A 22800-nucleotide genomic window follows, 5' to 3' on the forward strand; every position below is an offset into this window, starting at 1 on the left:
TATGGTTCGGATTCCATGCTAAGTTGTAGTTTGTCGTCTTATATAGCATGAGTGCTAAATAGGATGCTAAACTAAAATCCAATTAACTAAATATCATTACTCGCATTTTTGTTGCCTTTTAATTATTTTATTATTGTATTGTATTTGCACTTCTCAATAATAGGCCTACCACATCCTTTTTTTTAACTACGTTAAAAAATCCTTGCAGGACATATCGAAACACAGCCATTTGGAATCCTGCTTTTGTTCTATTAATTTACAGTAGCTTCTGTTCCTGACATTAGTCTATCACAATCGATTGAAAGTGCTATATGATCGAGATGATGTTGACAGACGAAGACCAAGATGTTTAAATCGAATTATTCTTAAACATAAGCTTGGAGTGCCGGAAATGAACACGTAATTTGTTGCATTTTGTCTCTAAATACTAAATTCCAATGTTGGGTTACGTTGTTAACAGTGTATGAGAAATCAGTTCCCCTATTTTTTTTAATTATTGCACGTACCTATAAAAGAATACGCTTTAGGGGGGAAATAAGAATGTATATAACATAAAATGTGTCAGAAGAACAAAGCTTATGGGTAAAACATAAAATCTAACATCCGTATGACATGTCTAGAAAGCCAGAAGTAAGATCAGTGCGAGTTACTGTGTTGACAACACACCATCAAACTAACAGTTAATTGTCAAACCATAGCAAAGATTTAAGATTATTTTCTTTAGATTTCTAGAATATTTCCAGCAACTTTATGAGCACATTTTAAACTGCATAGCTGCTGAAATGACTTTTTCAAACGAAATAAAGTATAAGGTAGGTGCAGTTAAATACGCCATGTTAAGGATGTTGTATTTTTTATGGCCTTAATTTTCATGTGACACAAAGAACAAGACATAGTAGCCTTTTCCGCGTGTAGAAAAAAAGTGGCAATGATGCGACTCACTTCTATTTTGTACCCAACGTAAAAGACAAGAGTGTTACAAAGTGGCGTATTTAACAACACGTGCAGATAATTATGCCAAGTCTAGGATACTAATAGAAACCTGTAATAAATATTGCAACTGCTTACATCGTCTGTATTATACGAACTCAAATATTACTACACACCATGGCTGAAGCAAAAAATAGAATAACCAAAGTGCAAGATGAAAGATAAAATGTAAAAACGATAATCTCCAAAGTTGAAATGTAATTTCAAGCTGAAAAGTTTTAGTCCATAAGAAGATAAATAAACAGTGTTACTGTACTGTGACTTAAAAAGAAAGAAAGAAAAACATACATCGATATTACATGGAACATGTGGTACAAATGAAAACATTTTTGTCTCCTCCAGTCACTCTTGCACAAGCCCTGGCGTATTTCGCTGGACCATGCTTGGTATTGATTTAGTAGCCATGGAATTAGGGATGGGCACGAGTCGAGCTAAAACTCGACTCGACTCGAATTCTACTCGAGTTCTGAGCCGAGTCACTGTTTAGAAGTCGAGTTTCGAGTCGAGTCGAGTTTGATAAATGGTTCGCTCGTTCAGTGACACTTCTCGTCTCGTCTCTGTCTCTCGATAACAAGACGACAATAGATTTTTATAACGAGGCGGCCTCAAATGTCGTGAGCACCAATATAAATATGTACTTTATTTCTTACCATCAAAGCTGAGGCCTGCACTGTCCAATTTTTGGGCCCAAAGATAAGTCCAATCCACGTAGTGATGTCAACCGGCTCGATTCAACTCAGCTCGGTTCGGCTCGGTGGGGTGAGTAATAAGCTCGGTTCGGTTCACCTCGGGTGAGCCATCGGTTCAAGCCAGCTCCGTTGGGTAAGATGTTGGCTCGGCTCACTTACCGGTTCAGCTCGATAGTGAATGAGCTGTGAGCCTAGCCGCTAGAGCCGTTGACAACCCTAAATCCGGACCGAGCAGTTTTGAACATGTTTGGCCAGCACCCTTAACTTAGAACTTTTAACAATTTTTGCTCGAGCCCGAATACTTTCTCCTCTGGAACTCGAACCCAGAATGTCGTGACCGATGTCCTGAAGACTTCTCGATGACCGAGATTGACAACTTGTTTCTAGTATTCAGATACAAACCTGTTATCTTTCATGGTTATACACGGTGTTGTTATAATAATAATAATAATAATAAAAGTTGCAGTAGTAATATCACTGATAATTATATTGACTGTGTACTAGGTAGGATATTTGAAGACAGTACTTGCAACTATACACAGGGTTTACCTCGAATTGTCTCGATTTGACTCGACTCGAAACTCGACCCGAATTGGAGTCGAGTTCGAGAAAATTTTTCCAGCCGAGTTCTCGAGCCAAGCTCAAAAATGTCTGTATTGAGTCGACTCAAAGAAAACTCGCTCGAACTCGCTCGTGCTCATACCTACAAGGAATTACAAATACTGAAATTACACTTAGAAAACAAAGTGTTCCTAGACGGACACGAAATAAGGGGTACATTGCTGTAAACAATCGGCTATGTTCTGAGTTAGCACGGTACTAATAACGGATTCTTACCTCTATTGAAGTAATAACACCCTTCCACGAAACCTTCTCGAACAACACTGCACGGCGTGGCGGTCTAAGCGCTGTTTACCGGAGTATTCGTCATATCGGATTTGTCCAAGACCGTGGTACATATTGGAGGCATATTTTAGCGGATTTCGTCGGAAACGTACCAGAACTGAATACTTGGCGTATTTAGCTGCACTGGTGTATATACCTGCAGTTACCTTATATGTTATATCACTATACTTCCTTTGTGTATGCTGTGTGTGTGTAAGACCTACATGTGCAAATAGAAGTGTATAGAAAAAAACAACAACTTTTTATTCAAACTATCTCCCTAGCAGCACAGACAGTAGACCCAACAGTAGGGAAACGAAAGGATAGCCAACTGCCAACATTGGCTCAGCGTTTCCATTGGCTCCTTTACCGAGTATTTGCCAACCAATTCAACTGATAATGTAGCCTATACGAAAGAAATAAAATTGCGATTGAGACTAGGGGGGGGGAAATGTTGGATAAATGGCATCAAATTGTTGGTTAGCGAAAGTACACTTAAAATTACGCTTGTTGGACATGGTTTTCAACTTCATATTTGCAATTTTCAAACGTACCGACCATTTGCCAACATAGAGCCTACCATATGTTTGTGCTAGCGCTCATGTAATAAAAAAAATAGTCAACAATAATTTCTTCTACTTACTTGATCTGCGCTCATTACAAGAGCTATAATAGTCCAGAGACAAATATCCATTCCGTCCATAGGAGATGCTGCAAAGTGAATCTACATAGATACTAAGGAAAGTGTGTACACCTATTTTCAATATTCAAGGATTCAACTAAAAATCATGGAACAAAAGACTGTATATCCATACAACGTTATCATCAATAAACATAAACTTTTCTTCTTGTATCATGCAAACCGACACTTCTTATGAAAACTCAACGGAGATACGATGCACAAACATGGCTACAACTTTGGCCTTGCATTGTCTAAAACTTAACAACATAAGGTACTATTTAGTTCCAGAGCGTGACCTAAGACAAATGATCTCTCTCAAAATTTTGAAGGCTATATGACTCATTTTTGTTTTGGACAAATGATATTGTAATCTGAGGCAATATTCTTAGTAAAAAGAAGTTTATTTATTTTTACTGTACATTTCTTCAGACTTCTACGTTATCTCCAATTTAAAATGTTTACATATTATTTTTATTATTATTATTATTTATTATTATTATTAATAATAATAATTCAATAATAGATAATTGACTATACTATTCCTTAATCCTCTAATTCATGAGTCTGAAAGTTCAGATGTACTAACAAAATTCCATATTTACTTTTTTAAATTTTTCACTTCTTTTTTTTTCCTCTCAGTACCTCAAACGGCATGGTCGAGCGATCTAGGCTGGCGATTGCAAGAATTGTCTGACTTGAGTTCGAATCCCGATCACACAGTGGTGTTCGTAACAGGAATTCGAGGTTTAAACCCTCCTTGTACAAGACATGGGAAAACAAACATTTCTCAATATATATATATATATATATATATATATATATATATATATATATATATACAAGGGCGGATCCAGGATTGTCTGAGGGGGTGCACCAATAACTACCAAAATAACCAAACACTGTAATTCTTCAAAGTGACATTGGACAATATTCTTTTCCCCTGACAACACTGATGCATAGAACGGAGGAGAGTATTTTAAAGAAGGTCGTAAGTGATATGCACGAAAAAAGTTTTTCTCTCCTCCTGGCTTCTGTTTTCTTCCCTACTTGACAAATGCTATATTGTTTTGCTTGGTGAATCCTTTTCCTTCAATCTTTTGGAAACCCTTTTCCTTAATCTTTTGCAAAGCTCTGTTTTCTTTTAAGCTCCAAACGGAAACATGATGGCAGAATGTTTCGGAAAATGTTGATGTTTTCACTGCTAGCTTCTCATTTTAGATAGCATATATTTACAAAGAAGAGGGGTTTCCCCCGCACCCCCCTAAATCCGGCCCGGCCCTATATATATAATGAGAAATGTATGTTTCCCAATTTTAACAAGCAGTTCAAGTATTCTATCTCATACCTTTTCAAGACAGGCGTTGTATAGATATAGATATAGATAGATAAGTAAATAGATATATAGGTATATCGTAATCGAGTGATGCAAACCTCAAGAATATTATTATTTTTAAAAAACATTACATATTTCGTCAAAAGTAGTTCGTTAGATTCGTAAAATACCATGAGTGACTGGGCTCCCGTATTTTTATTAATATTATCACTAACGTCTTGTTAACCATGAACCTCATTCCGTACCAGTCTTTTCAAAAATTGCGCAGCATAGCGCAAAAAAAAAAAAATTAAAAATTCGATAATAACTGCTATGCCTATCATGGCAAACTAAAATGCTGACCATATCTGCTATGCGCAGATTTGATGTTACGTTGATGCAAATCGTTACGGGATAAGGACCCTATCTGACAACGATACGTTCATGTCTACAGGGTGCGCATTACAGGGGAGAGGAAGATTTTTTCCCTTTCAAACACATTTTGATTCTCCCGAAATACACATCCGCGAAACCAAGATGTTATAAAATAGGATGCTTTTTTTTTTTTTTTTTTTTTGTATGAATAGAACAAAAGGTTAAATTCACTGCTCAATTTTTCTGGTATCATATCACATAAGATTAACCAGTCTGCAATTCTTGCCATTAAACTTCAATTAATGCATAAATTAAAACATACCGGTATTTAATTCTGAAACTAGGTAGCCAATTGCTCCCTGCTACCCGTGTTGTGCATAGTCCCCGAAACAAAATCCTAAATACGCTATTTAAGTAACTTCAGCACCAAAGTAAAATTATAAACTTTTAAATACGATGAGGCTTGAACTGTACTTGATTGAAAAAGATGTTTTTGTGCAATTTGTACGAAAGCACTTTGAGAATGGATTTAAGAAATTGTCCAAATATATAAAATATTTCCTTGCTCCGATGACATTATTTAGCTAGATAAAAGATCTTTAGTATGATAAAGGATTTGGTTAAGTTGAACTAACCACGTAATATGCAATTAAATATTTCATCCCCCTCCAAATGAAAATCCTGCGTACGCCAGTGCCAGGAACTAACATACAATTTGTTATGAAGGATCGTGTTCTCAGCAAGAGAATAAAAAAATGCGAAGAAAGCGGAATTAAAACTCAGCTTATACTACATCAGCAAGTGTAAGTGCACGCTATGCAGCAACAACTCATAATGTAACACGGTGTTTCCTTTCCTTTGTGAGTTCCGGGTGCTTACTCCCCGGTTTTCACACAAGTTCAACGGCATGTCTAATGGAGCGAAGACAGTGTGTGGCGCCCTCTTTGTGGGAACCATGATTATTTTACAGGTAATGTGATATCTCTTTTTCTATTATTGGTATTATTATTGAATATCTCTCATGCCACTGTAGGTTCTTCTTTTGTCTTAGTCACCTTGAAATTATGGCTGACCGAACACCGGAGCTAGAGGTCTGCAAGGAATGGAATATTCAGTCCCACCTGGATCGAACCCTCACAATGGTCCCAAAATTTGGTTAATTTACTGCAATTAGTATAATGTTTAGAATTCTCACTCAGTATTTGTCTATATCTCAACTAATTTATGAGGAAGTCTGAGAAAGTACCCTCCCAACCCAAAAGTGAACTTGTTATTTAGTCTTCAAATTATACGGAGTTACGGAAATCATAAATAGGCCTATGTGAAAGTTAAGGAGAGAACTCCTTATGTTTGAAACTTTGAAAACGTAGCTATTGATAACTGAAAGAAGTGCTTTCATTTATAAAAACCAAGAGACTCTCCTTTTTACAATTTAGCCCTAGAAATTGATTTAGCGGCTTGGGTCTTTCATACACGAAGTCCCAAGTTCGATTCCGGTTGGGAGAATATGGAACGTACTTCAGTTTCAGATCCCACTTTAAACCTGAGGGACCTTATGCAGAGTCCTTTTGAAGTATGATTAGCGTCATACTAAAGGTCTGACTACTGCAGGAAATATGTTAGTTGAATTCTTTAGTATGACACTAATCACGCTTCAGAACGACTCTGTATAAAGCGCTAGGTGACTCATCCTATACCAGTTTGCGTCAACACAATGCAAAATGTGCGTTTTAGTTCGAGATACTCGGTATAGCACTTACAGTTAGCTTGTTTGAGCGACAAAATTTAGCAATGACTAATAGTGAATGAGGCCTTAGGTCTCATTCAATGTAGGTTCGCTTTTACAATGAGGGTAAATACAAATTAAGGAATTAATATTATTCTTTTCATTTTTAGACTCCACCATTTCTGTTAATCTTGCAAAGCTTATCTTCCTCCCTATCCCAACTTTACTCTTGGAACCTAAGCAACATAAAATTAAGTTTTAAAAAATGAACATTGGTCACTAATTTCCACAATATTATGCAAATCAATTGTTTTTTTAAAAAAAACAGATGATCTTAATTGATATTTCTTTATATGAGTAGGAACAACTACTTATCAATTTAACGAGTTAAAACTAGGGGGTAAAAGTGACGGGGAACGCGGGGGAACGCCGTCTCCGCACTTGCAGAAAATATCCGTGGCGTCCCCCCACTTTCTGAAAAAATACAATGGGCAAACGTATAGTGACGTCATGCGTCCCCCTACCTTTTCAGGACCCTGGTTAAAACACGCCAAGAATCTGGATTGGCAACAAGTTGCCGGCGACCGCGGCGCCGGTCTGTTGGTGATGATCTATTAGGGCAAACTTCATACTACCTGAGGAATAGTAGAACGGTAATGTGCAGTGAACTAAGCAGACAGTGATTGTTTAAAATGGATTACCTCTCTTATTTCCAAAGAAGACAAATTGTTGGCACTCAGTAATGTGGTGCTAATGTGACGAAAATGGCAACTATGTTGAGTGTATCGGGAGGGACAGTGTCAAAGATGATCACGGCGAAAGAGGAACGGTGGCATGAAGAAACCCTCGGTCATTCACTAACGTCATGTGACTGCGGTCCAAGTGACGAAAAAACTCAAAACACCACTTCTCATAACTTGTATCTATAATCACAGTTCACCGCGAATTAAACGACATGGACATACAGGGTCAGGTTGCATAGGGGAAACCGCTGACAAAGACCACAACGCTTTAACACATGCTAATAGGCTAATACCACGAACACACTATATGAATGACTGGAAATGTGTGATATGGTCGGTTAAGCCACCGTTCGTATTTCAAACTACGTGGCGTGTTTGTGTGTGGTGAACTCCGAAAAACCGTTTTCCAGGTTTTCAGTGACTTCTGAAAAGACGCTCACTGTCCGTGATTACGTCGCCATTTTAGAGGATCATGTGTATCTTACGGTTGAGATATACTTTCCCGCCAATGACGCCATATTCCAAGATGATAATGCGACCATTCACACAGCTATAGCTGTTGGAGCGTGATTTAATGAACAACGGGATGAAAATTGCCCGTCCAATCTCCGAGTTTCAACATCTGTGATCCCCTTTAAAGACACGAATTTGGTGCATATTCCCGTCTTCAATCTCTCGCACGGAATTGAGTGATGCACTACACGCTTAATGATTATATATTCCGCTTACTACCATTCATGCGTTACTACCAAAATATGCGTTGTAACTTGAGATCATCGATATAATACTTTGCTCCAGCTTTTGCGTAGTGGACCGCAAATTTTGCAAAAATAAACGGAATGACTCCGTATGACTTCAAAGCGACAAATGGTCTTACGAGATATTAACCTGGTAAGTTGCACTTTTTAAAGTGTTTCCACTAATTTGACAAGTATCTGTATTTAAAAAACTCACTTCATATTAAGAAGACTATCAACTACAATGGGAAGCCTTTTTTTTTTTTAGTATTAATAACAATGCGCATTTTTATTACTTTAGAATAGGTTTCTCTGTTTCACATAGACTACATATAACACTTTATTTTTTATTTTATAAATGAAATAAAGTAGGGGAGAGGGGGGTACATTTGAACAGGGGGTACCTTTGAACATTTAAGATAACAGGCTGGAAATAATAGCATATCTGGTGGTTTGAAAATTTTTAGTTTGGCAAAACTGCGTTGCGTGACGGTCAACTGTTATCTGCCATTTTAGTGTAACTGTTGATGAACAGCAGTACTTTGTTACATTTCTGGGGTGGAAAGTTGGAATTTTTGTGAAGTTTTGTAAGATTTTTGACAGAAGCCTGTGTTTTGATATTATCTGTCATTCATTGCAGAAGCAAGTACATTAATTTAGTTGTCTAATGTTGCCCTTTGTACTTCACAATAGTTTGTACTATTTGGGTATTACCAAATTCTGCTTGGTCATGCCGGTTGGGGCAGTTTTGAACAAAAATTAGGGGGCACATTTGAACACTGTTCTACCTCTACTTTTCTGAAACTTATAAGTACCAGCAATGCTTGTGTTCTCAGACAAGGAAGACAAATGTTCAGTGCCAACTGCTGATATTGTGTGTAGACTTTCTAATCCTTGTCTGTAGTTTTCGATTACTTTTAAACTCTCACCCGCTTCACTCGGGAGTTGAGTATGACCTTGAAGTTGAATTGGATTAAAACTGTCACTATTCATCTTAGTGACCCCAAAAACTATGATTTCAACTAAATTCAGATGTGTTCCCGAAGGGGAGGCAAATTATTTAGAGCACAGAGGCGCACAATACACAAATACGGGCCTGCATATAAGTTTCAGCTATTGTTACTATTATTATTATTTCCTTACCATACGCGATTGGTTAATTCTTGTGCCTTAAACCGTTAATGCTGCTTTGTTACATTAGCCTTGTTGTTCGTAAACGAATTCATCCTGAAAATAACGATTATTGTAGTAAAATAATGGTTTGTTCAAAACTGCCCCACGTATGTTCAAATCTACCCCATGCTTGTTTCAATCTACCCCCCAAGGGGGTACATTTGAACGACACCCCCCGCGCCCTTGCATAGAATGACAAGATCAAACAAAGTACTCTATTTTATGGCAAATATAATGTATATTATATTTAGCTTTTACTACAGTTCTATAAGAAAACTTACTGTGTGTTTGGAAGCAAAAACGAATATTCGAAAACAGATGTTCAAATGTACCCCCCTCTCCCCTATTAATAATTTGGGCATTTAGAACTTCGTGGTTTTTTTTTTTTTTTCAACCAATGATGAAACAGAGAGGCACTTTAAAATTTTATTGTTTCTTTTCATATTTACCTAAAGAGACATAATTTTAGAATTTGATATATCACATACTCATATATTAGGGGATTGTGTAGACTGTAATTCTACCACACCTATATCACCGCGGCGCCCGGTGAAATTACATGGATTGTATTTAAGGCTAGGTCTAGCGATAGTCGAAATCTTGAGCAGTCTTGTGCAGTATAAATCTACGTTGATGCCAAACAGTAGCGTCTTCTCTGGGTGTGCAAGTCGTGTGTTAACGCCCAACGAAAAATGAAGAAAAGAGAATTTTAATTTAATTAAACGGATCGTCAGAACTTGGGATTTTTTATTTTCAACGAGACAGAATCATCTGTTGAAGTGCAAAAGAACAGAGAAGTGCTGTGCGGTCTCCGTCATGTTTTGAGGAGGCAACTCTGGGAGTACGTCGTTGGCAACGCTATGGCTGAATTTTCACTGCTTTAGAAGACTTCTATTGTGCACGCGCTTCGTGTTTCTCACCTCGTGCTTGTGTGATCCAAGGCGTTGGTTAGGAAATCAACGTCTTGAGTTTTCTGCTTCTCTCAAGCGTTGCCATGTCTGTAGATTTATTTGTGGATGTACCGATATTTTATAGCAATACGAAAAACACTTTTGGGGGAGAGGGGGTATGATCTACGCACTTTTTTTTATTGCTAAACATATCATTCAATTCAAAAGTTAATGGCGCAATCGAGTTCTTCCTAAAATACGTGTAAAGAGTACAGTGTAAAGAAATATCATTTTTTCTCGATTCAAGTTGTGTTGGAAGTGTCAGTTGATAAAAAATAAATAAATAAATAAATAAATAAACTGGACGTTAAGCTACAGAACGGTTTTCCATTCTGCCTTTTTATTTCCCTAATTTTCATTTACTTTGTCGTTAGTGGGTCACCCTCAAGACTTACGGTTTCGGGCCTCTATTACTGTTTCTAAAGCAGTAATCCAGAGGTTGCTACACAAAGAAAGACGACTTGGGCTGAAATTCACGTAATTGTAAGTAAATAATTGCTTGTTTTTTATTTTCAGTTTCATATTTTGAGGGTATATTTACTTATACTATAATTATTATAATTAAATGTATTCCTTACGTAATAGCATCCTCCTTGATTGCTCTTTATAATTTACAGACTAAATTGTTAGAAATAAATTTCTATTTATATGTTGGCGTAAATAGGACATTATGCAGCGACGATCATAGTTCCTTACTTTCGAAAATTGCGAGAACTTCCAGGTACAGACTATATTCAAGAAATCGATGGGTGGGCAAAGTATAGTCACTATTAAATACTCGTATGCTGAATGTGAATGCCACTAAAATAGTTATGCGTAAATTGAGGTAAATTTATCACAATATTTTTTATCGGTAAAACAATGTGGGTGAGCCCATCTTTGCTCCTGGGAAGAGGGGTTCCCCTTCTAGTATCGCCTATGGTTGTAAGGGTTAATATATTTTTCCTTTCTTGCCAACGCCCTAATATCCACGTCAGGAGACGCTACTGATGCCAAATAGTTTCGGATTTGGTCGCAAAAATAAATTTGGAAGATGACTGCAAACAGCAGAAAGAATATACCTTGGCTGCAGGAATTCCATAAAATAAATATAATAGGTGTAAAAAAAAAAATATGTACTTCAATATGTTTACGGAATGGTATTTTCCTCAATTCAATTAGGACATCAATGATTTCATAGTGGTTCACTGCCCCCCCTCCCCCAAATCTTCATAACTGAACATACATTTGTACACTTTCTCAATAAAACTATACTTTTTTCAACAAGGAAATGATTGGTAAAGTATAAAGATTTGATCTTACACTTCATCTGTTCGATATTTTTTTCTGAAAATATAGGTGAAGGTATTTTTCAGTAACGACTTTCTCAGGTGCGCCTGTTCAATACTACATAGATGTAATGGCTTGTAGTACTGTGCACCTCCCAATAAAAATTTCTGTGTGCGAGCCTGCACAGCGATGATTTTAGGTGTTGGCCTGGAAAAATCTAAACAAAAGACGGCCCTACCACATTTCCTTGAGGCATGAAACGTTTGAATTAGAACTTACCATACAAATGAATCGGTCGTGACAAGAATGTAGTCATACAATCTACTTGGGCTCTGGTCATGATCTCATCTCATTGAGAGGGGGGAAAGGATGTCTAGCCGCAGCTACTTGGCCCAGCGTGAGTTATAGTGTAAGCGTAGTGTACTGACTCTAGGATAATCGATAGCTGTGGCGTGTGGTGCTGTTGCCGATTGAGGAAAAGATCATGAATAGTAACACCCTTCGACATTGTCAAATAAAAGGTAATATTAGCATGCGTTTAATATATAGTCTATGCATCGGGGCTTAAAAAACGAGTTCTAAGGACAAACCATGTAACAATTTGGCATCCAATATTTTTTTGAATATTTACCCATCACTGATCACAAAACTGCCGGATGCCAGAAAAAAATACCTCACGAGAGGGGAGAGGGAGAGGAGAAAGCCGAAATTTTAGCCCTTTCTATTAAGGGAGACCGGGGCTGGTTGTCACAACAGCAATTATTCAGTTCATAGATGGCGCATAAATTTGTGTCTCCTTTCGGTGACGTGTTATTCTTACTTAGTTCTAGCAGGAAGACCCAGAAGTATTTGTGTGAGGAGAAAAAAAAAGTGTTTAGGAATGTTCAAGTAATTTTTGTGGTTTAGTTAATAGATATATATATAGTTAATAGATTATATGAAAGTATTATATAGGCTACTCGAATGACATTAAGTAAAACAGATAATAATTGTAATAATTATCTTAGAACTATTAATGTTCATGCTCTTCATTAAGAAACTTATTGACAGAATAAAAACATCATTTAATAGAATTTTTCTTACTGCAGCCTTGAACTTATTAATATCTTTGATTAGTTTAGCACTTTGAGGTAGATTACGGTTACAATTTAATGGATGAGCAGAAGAAAGTTTTCCAACAAGTTTCCAGTCTACATTCGAGACATTATAAACTACATTCTTTGGGTTGTTCCAGTCATTCATTTCTTACGGAATTATTTTCTAGAGTAATACCAGCCATGCCAAAAAAAAAAAAAAAGTTTACAACGAAAAAAAAAAAGATTCTAAAAATAATGTTATCAGTTCTCTTTCACACACCCAGCTAAATATATTACCATTACCGTGTATCTATTCTTGAAACAATATCATATATACCTATTCCGACTTATATCAATACAATACGAGGACTATCAATCATATTCATATACAAAGCTTTCGGTTAACAAAAACTCAAAATTCGATACATCACATAGGAATAAAACTATATAATAAACTTCCAAATTCTGTTAAGGAAATATCAAGGTCACAGTTTAAAAAATAGGTGAAAGTATTGTTACATAATCATCTGTTCTATAACATAGACAATTACCTTCAAACAGACATTTCTGTGCAAGTCAAAAATTACAAATTAATTGGTATCGAGCAAGATATTATAAACGGTGATTAATATTTAAAAATTATTCAAGCTCTTATTATAGTATAATTGCTATTATATTAGTTCTCTTTTGAGTATATAGTACTACGTAAAGTGTGTGTGTTTTAATTGAATTTTCTGGTGAAGCCATGAACTGATAAATCCTAAGGCGGAAAAATAAATAAATAAATAAAAAGTAAGTAAATAAACATGTATGTTTTCTTTAGCTCGATCCCAGCTCGCGCCAAGTGAACTTTGCGGTGGACAAACACCATATAAATGGGTTTTTTCGGGGTTCTCCCGTTTCCTCCCACTTTCTTCATTCCACCATTTCCTTCATTTCTCATCATCACCATCTTCTTTAGCCTAGTCAGCATAATCGTGGACGTAAAACTTAAATACTTCATTTCATTTCATTTTCTTTAGTCTTTGTATTATGACTAGCTATTTAGCCTTTGTATTGCACATTTTTGCACATTTCTTGATTTTCTTTTACGTACATTACACAGTCTACATATGTAAAGCAATGTCTAGTATGTAGAGTTAGTACACCTAATTTCAAAGCTCCTGAACACTTCCTCAATGCACCTACTAAACCCTGAAAACCAAACAAGCATTATTCAACTAGCTCTATTCGTCCTCAATATGAACAATTTGAGTTCAGAGAAAACACTATCAACAAATGCACAGCCATGAGAACACGCGTAGCCAGTTCCTATTCCAACCTTTATGGGGGACTAGAACAACTTCTTGGCTCTGCATCTCTAAAACTTTTCCTATCTACTGTAAAATTCATAGCTGACTGCTTTATAATCTGAGTCAATGGACAGCCTATATTGGAATAATTCCACCATGTGTAAAGAGTGATTCCTAAATTAAACTATTAACCACACGCTATACTCATTGTAGTTGTGAATATTAAACTTCAAAACGAACGCCTCGAAACTGATGTCCACACCAAAAAATGACAATATTTACACTTCAAAATCTTCCTTACGATGTAGGCTGACCAGATATCTCGGATATACCGGAACATCTTCGCTAATTGTTTCAGTGTCCGATGAACATTTTTCGGAGAGTTTCCTGGTATCTATATGGGTAGCGTAAGCGTCTTCGACGCGGGAGATCCAGGTTCGATTACCGGCGGAAGCTCATGTAGTTCAGATCCCACGTTAAGGTATAGGTCCTCGTCTCATATCGCCTCGTTGTAGAAACGGACGCTAAACCCCAATCTAAATATCAAAGAACACTTTTCGGGACATCCAAATGTTCCACTTTTTAAAAATGATCATATTGCTTTAAAAAAAAAAAAAAAAAAAAAGTATTTTTACGTGCCAACTTGGTTTTAGTTTGAAGCTGCCCACTAAAACTAGACGGATGTCTCTGCTTCCTGTTCCTCAAAATGTTCTAAGTTATTTGATTGAAATTCTACTTTCTCTTAGTACAGAAATGGCCAGCCATTGTGAATGATTTTTTCTCCTACCCAACTTACGGCTAATTTTTATTTATTTTTTATTTATTATTTTATTTATTTATTTATTTTTTGACCAACTTGGACTGTACAACAGAACTAAAAGCCAACTGTAAGTAGAATATTTATTGATCAAAGTTTCCAGTTTAATTGAAAATCTGATAAGCAAGAAAACAAATGTCTTCATCACCGCTGATATTGAAGAATAAGAAATTTTCATCACAAGAACTGTTTTGAAGCTTTTTGAAGACGGACGTGTTTTTCCCAGCAGACAGAGGTTTCCTGATGTTACCGTAAAATGTTTCAAAAAAATCATCGAAAAAAGTTCTTTTTATTTAAATAGTGCCCCCTCAAAAAATATATATAACAGGTTCTACTTACAATATGTTTTCTTACATGTGGGAATCTTTTACATTTAAACACACGGACTCAGGCCGCAACCCATCCGAAATGTGTTAAAGACCGCTCATTCTCTCTTTGATAATTATGTTATTACATTTAAAAAAAAATGGTGTTGTCATGGAATGCTATCCAAGCATCTATTTACCTATTTTCTGATTATAAATCTATAATAGGTGTAAATGAAAATGTGTTTCCGGAAATGTCCCGTTTATTAGATGAGGTGTCCCGGTTTTTCAATTTGAGGACCTGGTCGGGCTGTATATACGACGCTTCTCATCTTAATCCTATACGCATCTATTCCACTACACTCCAAGAAAATTAACTCAAGACCCTAAGGTCAACAATTATCTATCAAGGATATTCCCCAACCTTATATTATATAGAATTGACTACACACTGGTCGTCTCCCATTTGGTCTTGGATGGAATCACGTAGAGCCTGTTTATTCTATCTGTGCACTCGGAAACTATGCGAACTATATTTCGGCCCCACTCCCGCCGCCCTCTGGCGGACGAAACCCTCCCTTTGCTTAGGGAAAAGAAGTGAATGACCTCACCTGTGTTGCCAATTTGTCATTCAGTCGTTTGCTCTTGACGAGTGAAGATCGTTGGTTACTTAGAATGGCTAACAAGACAGTACAGAGCGAAGTCCATGAAATAATTCATTGTGGCAACGCTTCCGCATCCAACAATTGAAAGATCTCGTCCGCAACAACTTGTCCCTCCTTTTTCGAGGGGGGTACGGAAAATCACATATCGATAGTAGCGCCAGCAAGGGTACAATTGAACTAGAAAGGCTCTAGTTTACTCAGATGCAACAGTACTACAAGTCGTAGCACATATAGTAGTTATTTTTCGAACGCTGAATAGAAAGCAAACACCGCTTCTCGCTTTTACCATTCCTGTTCTATGGAGATTACTATTAAAATAGGAAGTGGTTAATTTCTAAGACTTGAGGTTTCAATTGAAGGTCAAAAGAGATGAAAGGTAAACTTGAGACGTTTCAGAGCTACTGGATTGGAGGAAACTGCTTTCATCTTTTTTTTTTTTTTTTTTTTTTAACTGTTTTTGATCTACGTAGATCAATATTTATTGAAAACAGAAATTACAGTTGATTTGAACCATTTTCGGTTTTAGTAGAGAGTTAATAATAGACGTTAAATATGTTCTTACGAAGTAGAAAACCGGATCTCACTACATATTACCGTTTTCGATTTATAGTGATCAATGATTACACTGGAAATGGTTTATTTAAACCACTTCCGGTTTGAGTAAATTGTTTTAATAATAGTCAATGCCTAACTCTTGACACTATATTTTGACCAAATTTGGTGATAACCCAAGAAGTGGTTCTTTAGGTTTTTTTTTTTTTTCACACACGGGGACACATGCATGAGTTTTGGTAAACCAAACTAGTTATTAAAAAAAAAAGGAAAACTTGGTTTTGCCACCCTTGCATACAATTAATTCACTCTAACCAGACATCATACTGTGTGATTTCTGTGATGTATAATATAAAACGAAAAGAAACCTATCCATCCAGACAACAAAACAAATAGGCAAATAAGGCACATTTAGACTTTGTTTGGTTCTGTATTTGTCAGTCTCAGAGGTGAAAGCCGTTCGAAGGAGAATCCGTCAGCTTCAAGCAACAAACGATGTAGAAAATGAATCGGAAACATATGTTCGATATTGAGGTTTCAAAGATCATTATCTTTGCTCTATGAAATATTTTGTGGAACGTGAGTCACAGGAGGTTCCACCCAAAAAGCAAATTCAGCCTAGTTGCCGTCGTAAAGTTGCAGGAACTCAGTAGGGAAGTGGGGGTAGGGGTGGGAAGGAAGACTGCTCAAGGCGTAAATGATTATGAAAATGGAGGTGATAGCCACGAGTTTCGCTCCTGAAATTGCCACAATGCATTCTTCCCCAAAATGTCAAAATGTCGCCCGTAGGTATGAAAGTGGTCTTTTGATTCTTTCCCTGCAGTAGTGATTACCTCATTAGGGAAGTAATTACTACAATTAATCTAAGTCATTAAGTTTAAAATTGAGATACCCATCTGCTTTGTATTGCTCTTGGCATTCGTATACAAAATTGCAAGTTTCTAAATGCAGTATTTTGTAAGATATTTATGAATTAAATTTTACATGTTACCTTATGGAGATTCTGAAGCATCTGATGATGGGTAGACATCCTCTTAAAAAGTAGTTTTCCTCACATTTAATGAGCATATGAGTGTAGACATGTCATTATTTTGTAATCAATAACTTCGGGGCCTCCCTACAGCAGAGCATTACCAAAATAAATTTTATGCGCCCTTTCACAAGCTTGACGTGCGTCTTAATTTTGCGGAATTAAATCGTAAAATATGTCAAAAATGCAAGACTTGGTTTTCTATCTTCAACTTATAAAATCTGCACAACTCAGCTTAAAAAATATTATTTAAAGAAGGAAATTACAACTGTCAGCTATTAAATTATGTAGCAAAAACATAGTTGCAAATGACTAGTATTCCAAGTAGCGAGAACTTACTTATGAGCGTCAGGAATTTAACCCAGTATGCAGTGGCGTACCTATAAGTTTGGGGCCCTCCCGCAGGTGGGGCCATTTCTTTACGTCCCATTTCAGATTTTGGGGGCCCTGGTGGCTGCGGGGTCTGCGTGGCCTTTATTTACGTCCCTGCCAGTATGCAGCCGGAAGAATGACGCCCGAGCTACTTATTTGGATAACGACAGCATATAGTTGTATTTACTCATAGGGGAGACCGGGGATGATTGAAACACTTTTTACATTTATTCACATAACTTTTACAATATTTATCTGAAATTCACAAAAATGCACCAAATGAAAGCTTGAAATCTCATCTAGTATTACGTAGAGTTTTATTCTTTTATCGGTTTACATTACGGAGTAACACACAATTTTAGTCCGGTCTGCGAGTGTTGCAAGCAACCCCGTGCATGGGGCAGGTTAAAACACATCGTGGGGTTGATTGAAACAAAGGGAATATATTATTCCACTTTGTACTTTATACTTTATAAAATGTGATTGTCTATCATATAATGTAAATTCTACACGTTTTCACAAAGTGTGAAGCAGATCAAAACATTTTTCACAGCCATACAGAAAATGTGTTTATGATAATGATAAAACATAGCACTGCAATACAACATATAATTAAATTACTTGTTATGCAATTACGCAAAAACTGCATCTCTAATCATTGTCGGAATTGCAGGGTATACGAAAGAAACTGCTCCATCAGTGCACATTTCGAGAGCTCAAAGGTGGCATGATATACATTTGACCTATTTTTCCCTAAGTTTGCTGTTAGAATATGTATCACAACAAAAAAGTCAAAAATATTCAACTTCTGAACTGGAACTGGGCAGAGTGAAAGATAAGAGTATAGTAACTCCTGCTTTGCAAAAATCAATTACTGGAATTAAAAATGAGATTGAAGGTTGTCCAACAAAACAAGAACAGGGTGTTCAATGGAACATCTTGTGTGCTCACCCAAAAATCTGTTTTTCAACCAACCCCTTGCTGTCCGTCATGATAAGGATGCAAATACTTTCACACACAATCCAGTAAATAAGAATGTAAGCAATGCAAATTGTACACGATACTTCAAATCACCTGCTGGAAGCTATTTACATTTCCATAAATTTGTTGTTCTAAAGTAATAAGAGAAAAACAAAATGTCTTAAAAGTTACTCACCACCTTCGAAAACAGATTTTTCAAGATAAACTGTGAACGATGACTGCGATCTCCATGAAACTCTAATACAATGAGGACAGTTGATTAATGCTGCCGCGCGAGGAAGATAGAGTTGCTAGGCCCCTTCCTTCATAATTTTTCACTACTGTTTCAACCAAGACGGTGTTTCAAATAGCCCCAGTCTCCCCTAATTAACATAATGTACAAGAAACATATTAATTTATTAGCTGACTACCAGGCCGAAAAAAGCGAGCGTACGCATTTTTCCTTACGTGAACTCAAAAAGAAAGTGCCGTTAGACAGGTTAATAGCGTGAATTTACGAACTTGGCGTTTGAATAATATATACTGCAATATGTTACAGCATTCCATTACTTAGTTTTCTTTTCTTTTATACTTTTTACTTGCCACATTATTTTTTAGTGACATAGCGATTCTTAATCCCATTAGAATAACGTTAGCCTCTTTATTTTAATAATAGTGAGCACCAATCCTGTTCAAAATGGCCAGTTCTGGCCTTCATGTAAGCCCGAAGTCTCTGAGGCCAGTCATAGATCATAGCACGCACGGTCTCTAGAGGAAATTCCGCCACTGCCTTCACAAGAGAACGTTTGAGACTCGCAAGGTTTAAATGCTTCTTCCTACGGACCACAACCTGTAGTCCAATGGGCTAAGGTCGGGGATGCTGGAGGACGAATCATTCGGAGCAATAAAACTAGACACATTTCTCTCAAGTCACCCTTATGTGGTGTTGGCATTATGGGCCAATGTAGGTCCTGCTGGTAGCTTCATGACTCAATGTTGCACAGGTGCGGGTCAAAGGTTTCACAAGTGTCTCTAACACTGTCGCTTAATACACTTTCGCAAATGTTTTCTCACCATGTTCACAGAAATGGAGACCATCGTGGGACACTTCCCACCAAACCATCACTCAGGCAGGATGACGACACTGAGGATCCGTGGCGTGCTATCACAGGCTTTCTGGAATGATGAGGCACAAAGATGGTCGTTTTGGCAATATTGTCTCTTCAAACGTGAAGATTTTGTTGTACGAGAAAAGAATCATTCTGTGGCCACCATTTGTGTAACGCTGAAGGAGTCATTTAGCTTTTTGCTCTCGCCGGGCCTTCAGCTGCGGAATAGGGAAGTGACCGCTACTTCACCGATAGGCTCTGAGTCCTAGGTCATTTCTGAGCACACGTGACATCATTTTCGACACATTCAGCTCGCAAACCATCACTGTTTCCTCACAGGATTTCGTCGAATCCGCGTCACCACAGCTTTCACAAGGTTGTGGCTTCTCGCGCTACGAGGTTTACTTTTCCTGGGTCGGTCCTCAATCACCTCATTTTCACTGTATTGGTTTATGGTCCGATGCACGAACATCCTGCTGATCTTCAACATTCTCATAATTTTCAAACTGTCTAATGGTGATTTGCCAACTATTTACAATGCAATTAGTGCCACACGGTTCTCGTATACACCCCATTTCATTCAACTCGCAGTGCAATTTACCTTTCCGCTACTGTAGCCAAACACACAAGTTGTTGTTTCCTTAAACATTGCCAGCTTACCTAGACAACCAGTGTTCCCACCCCTAAGCCGATATATATAACTATTATTATAATACAGGGGCTTGCGTTAAGAGTTTACTAACTTTTGTATTTCCTAAACTCGTGACTAGGTAGCAACACATAATGAAGAATCGTTACTGTATTGAAATTTGTAAAACAATTATGTTATATTATTACTGAACAACGAACTTTCTTAAGAACTCATGCCATTTTTTTTAAAAGTAAAGCTTGCTGTTTCTCAATAAAACGTGTTTATCTTTCATTATAATTGAATATATATGTATTATAATTGTAAATATATTAGTTGTAAACGTTTTTTTTCTTTATTTATTTTTAGGTTTTAAGGTCATGTGAAGCCCGGGATAAATGGAAAGAATATAGATCGGAAGAAAGCATGGAGAATCCCTCAGTAGTATCACCAGGTGGAATGTACGGATCACTAATCAAGAAAACTCTCGTGAGCTTTATAATGAATATGGTGAAATCTTTATCTAGTGGAGATCTTTTCAGTTCTTGTGACGGAATGGAGGATCATTATGAAGAACAACAAGACGACGAGGACAGTGCGTGGGAAAGATTTGAAAACGAAAACAATTTGAAATTTCAGTAATTTATTTGTACTTGTAATATAGAAATAAAATGTCTTTTTTAAGAAATAAAATTATATCATTCTACCCCCGATCTTCATATCAATAATACTTTTAAAGCATATGTTTAAGATAACATCAATATAGGCTCTAATAGATATATTCTCTTTAACACATGCTTCTGTTCTACCCCGTCTGACATACTGCAGATAATCACCTAACACACAACTAACAACAGCCAGAAGTTGTATATGCATCTACAATGTTATCACCTCACACATCTTACGTGTAGCAAACTACAGATGTTTTAGATACGTATAGGTTTTAGAATACAATTTTAATAACACATTAATATCAAGCAAATTATTTAAATAATTTACACACAATCACGTGGGTTATAATTTCTCCGATTTTTCCCAAATTTCATCATCTTTTTCAAGTTCCTCGATTTAGCAGTAGTAGTAGTAACAGCAGTAGAAATAGAAACAATAATAGTAGCAGCAGCAGCAATAGAAGTAATAATAGTAGCTGTAGCTGTTGTTGCTCATTTTGCATTCTTTAATACATTTACATGATATGGGACATGTCAAAATTCATATAGGTTATACATGAATAAATATATAAAAGTTCTACAGCATTCCTGAATTTATACTACCTTTTACATTAATACTTGTTCGCACGATTATTTTCTTTCCTTTATTAAAACTAATTAGAAACGTTTTTCTTCCCAATATTTCTTACATATTTTTGTCTTAAACTGGTCCTCTCCTTTAGTTTTTAAGATTGTTAGACAGTATGTAGTGTAATAGTTTACCAGGAGACATTACTCTATCTGACAAATAGTTGTTCGGGAGTGGCTAAGTGAAAATTATTCTTAAATTTTGTCATGATTGTGATTAGTTGGCTCTTTATTCATCTCAATGTGAATTGTAAACAATGATTTCGTCAATACAAAAATATTGCACAGGAACATTTTCAAGATTACTATAAATTAGTAATGAAATATTAAAACAAAAATAAACTTTTAGCTGCTTAATAAATTACTATTGACTTTTAGTAGAGGTAAATTTTAATTTCTTCAATTAAACTTTACGTGAAATATTTATTTTGCTATCAATAAGCATTGGAAAGTTCGTTACTGATTTCTCTATGTCTATATGTGTGTCTGTTAATTGCGAATTTTTCAATTTTGAGCCCTCTATTCGATAGAGCATTAAAATCTATCTGTGAAAGTGATGGAATTTTTCGCGTCCCTCTTACCGTTCCCGAGATTTGTTCAAAATAGTTTCGATTTTGGAAGATTTAAGAAGCTATATCTCGGAAACCGTAAGTCGTAGAGAGATGATATTTTGCGAATTTTCCCATTTTTAGCCCTCCATTTTGAGCATGTGTCTTTGTAAAAAAACGTCGTAGAACGTTTTAACAGGTTTCCTCCTACTTATAAACTAAACACTGTCTCATCACTCCCGACTACACAGTTCCAGAAGTCTTGTAGCTTGTTGAGGTGCGTCCTTGCAAACTCTAAGCAAGCATGTATATGTGCATTTGTTAGTTTGACCTGCAAAGCAGAACAAATAATATGAGTACAGTTACATGCCTCTGCACTGCATTCCAGATCTAAAGTTATTTTCAGGTTTGTTGCAGTAGTGTACGGGTTTGCTGTGTTAGCTTCAATAATCAAAACATTTTCGTCTTCCGTTATCACTTGCGGTCTACTCAGTTTTGCTTTAGTTCGTAATCCCTGTTCCTTTTATGATTCGAATCGTTCAATTCAATATCTTACTGTTTTAATATTCAGGTTCATGGCTCAAGCAACTTACTTTTGGGGCATTCCAACTTCCCAT

General features: G+C 36.5%; 2 protein-coding genes across 7 annotated transcripts in view; one reads left to right on the forward strand and one right to left on the reverse strand.

The window, feature by feature from the left end:
• Positions 1–22800, reverse strand: part of LOC145691813 (uncharacterized) — a 108529-nt gene that overhangs the window by 24878 nt on the left and 60851 nt on the right. The window lies entirely within an intron of this gene.
• On the forward strand, positions 5800–20999 carry LOC145691811 (uncharacterized). 6 transcript variants are annotated; one of them, XM_081767123.1, is made up of 2 exons: positions 5800–5903; positions 20707–20999. In XM_081767123.1, the coding sequence occupies exons 1-2, from the start codon at positions 5841–5843 to the stop codon at positions 20977–20979; spliced, it is 336 nt and encodes a 111-aa protein (XP_081623249.1). In that variant the 5' UTR covers positions 5800–5840; the 3' UTR covers positions 20980–20999. The 6 variants fall into 6 exon arrangements, 2 of the variants coding, with proteins under 2 accessions (XP_081623249.1, XP_081623250.1); XM_081767124.1 differs by lacking the exon at positions 5800–5903 and adding an exon at positions 7320–8293; XR_014132554.1 differs by lacking the exon at positions 5800–5903 and adding an exon at positions 8656–8781.

The sequence above is a fragment of the Thermobia domestica genome, chromosome 8 (assembly GCF_964235325.1).
Source record: "Thermobia domestica chromosome 8, izTheDome1.hap1.1, whole genome shotgun sequence".
In the NCBI taxonomy this organism is placed as follows: Eukaryota; Metazoa; Arthropoda; class Insecta; order Zygentoma; family Lepismatidae; genus Thermobia; species Thermobia domestica.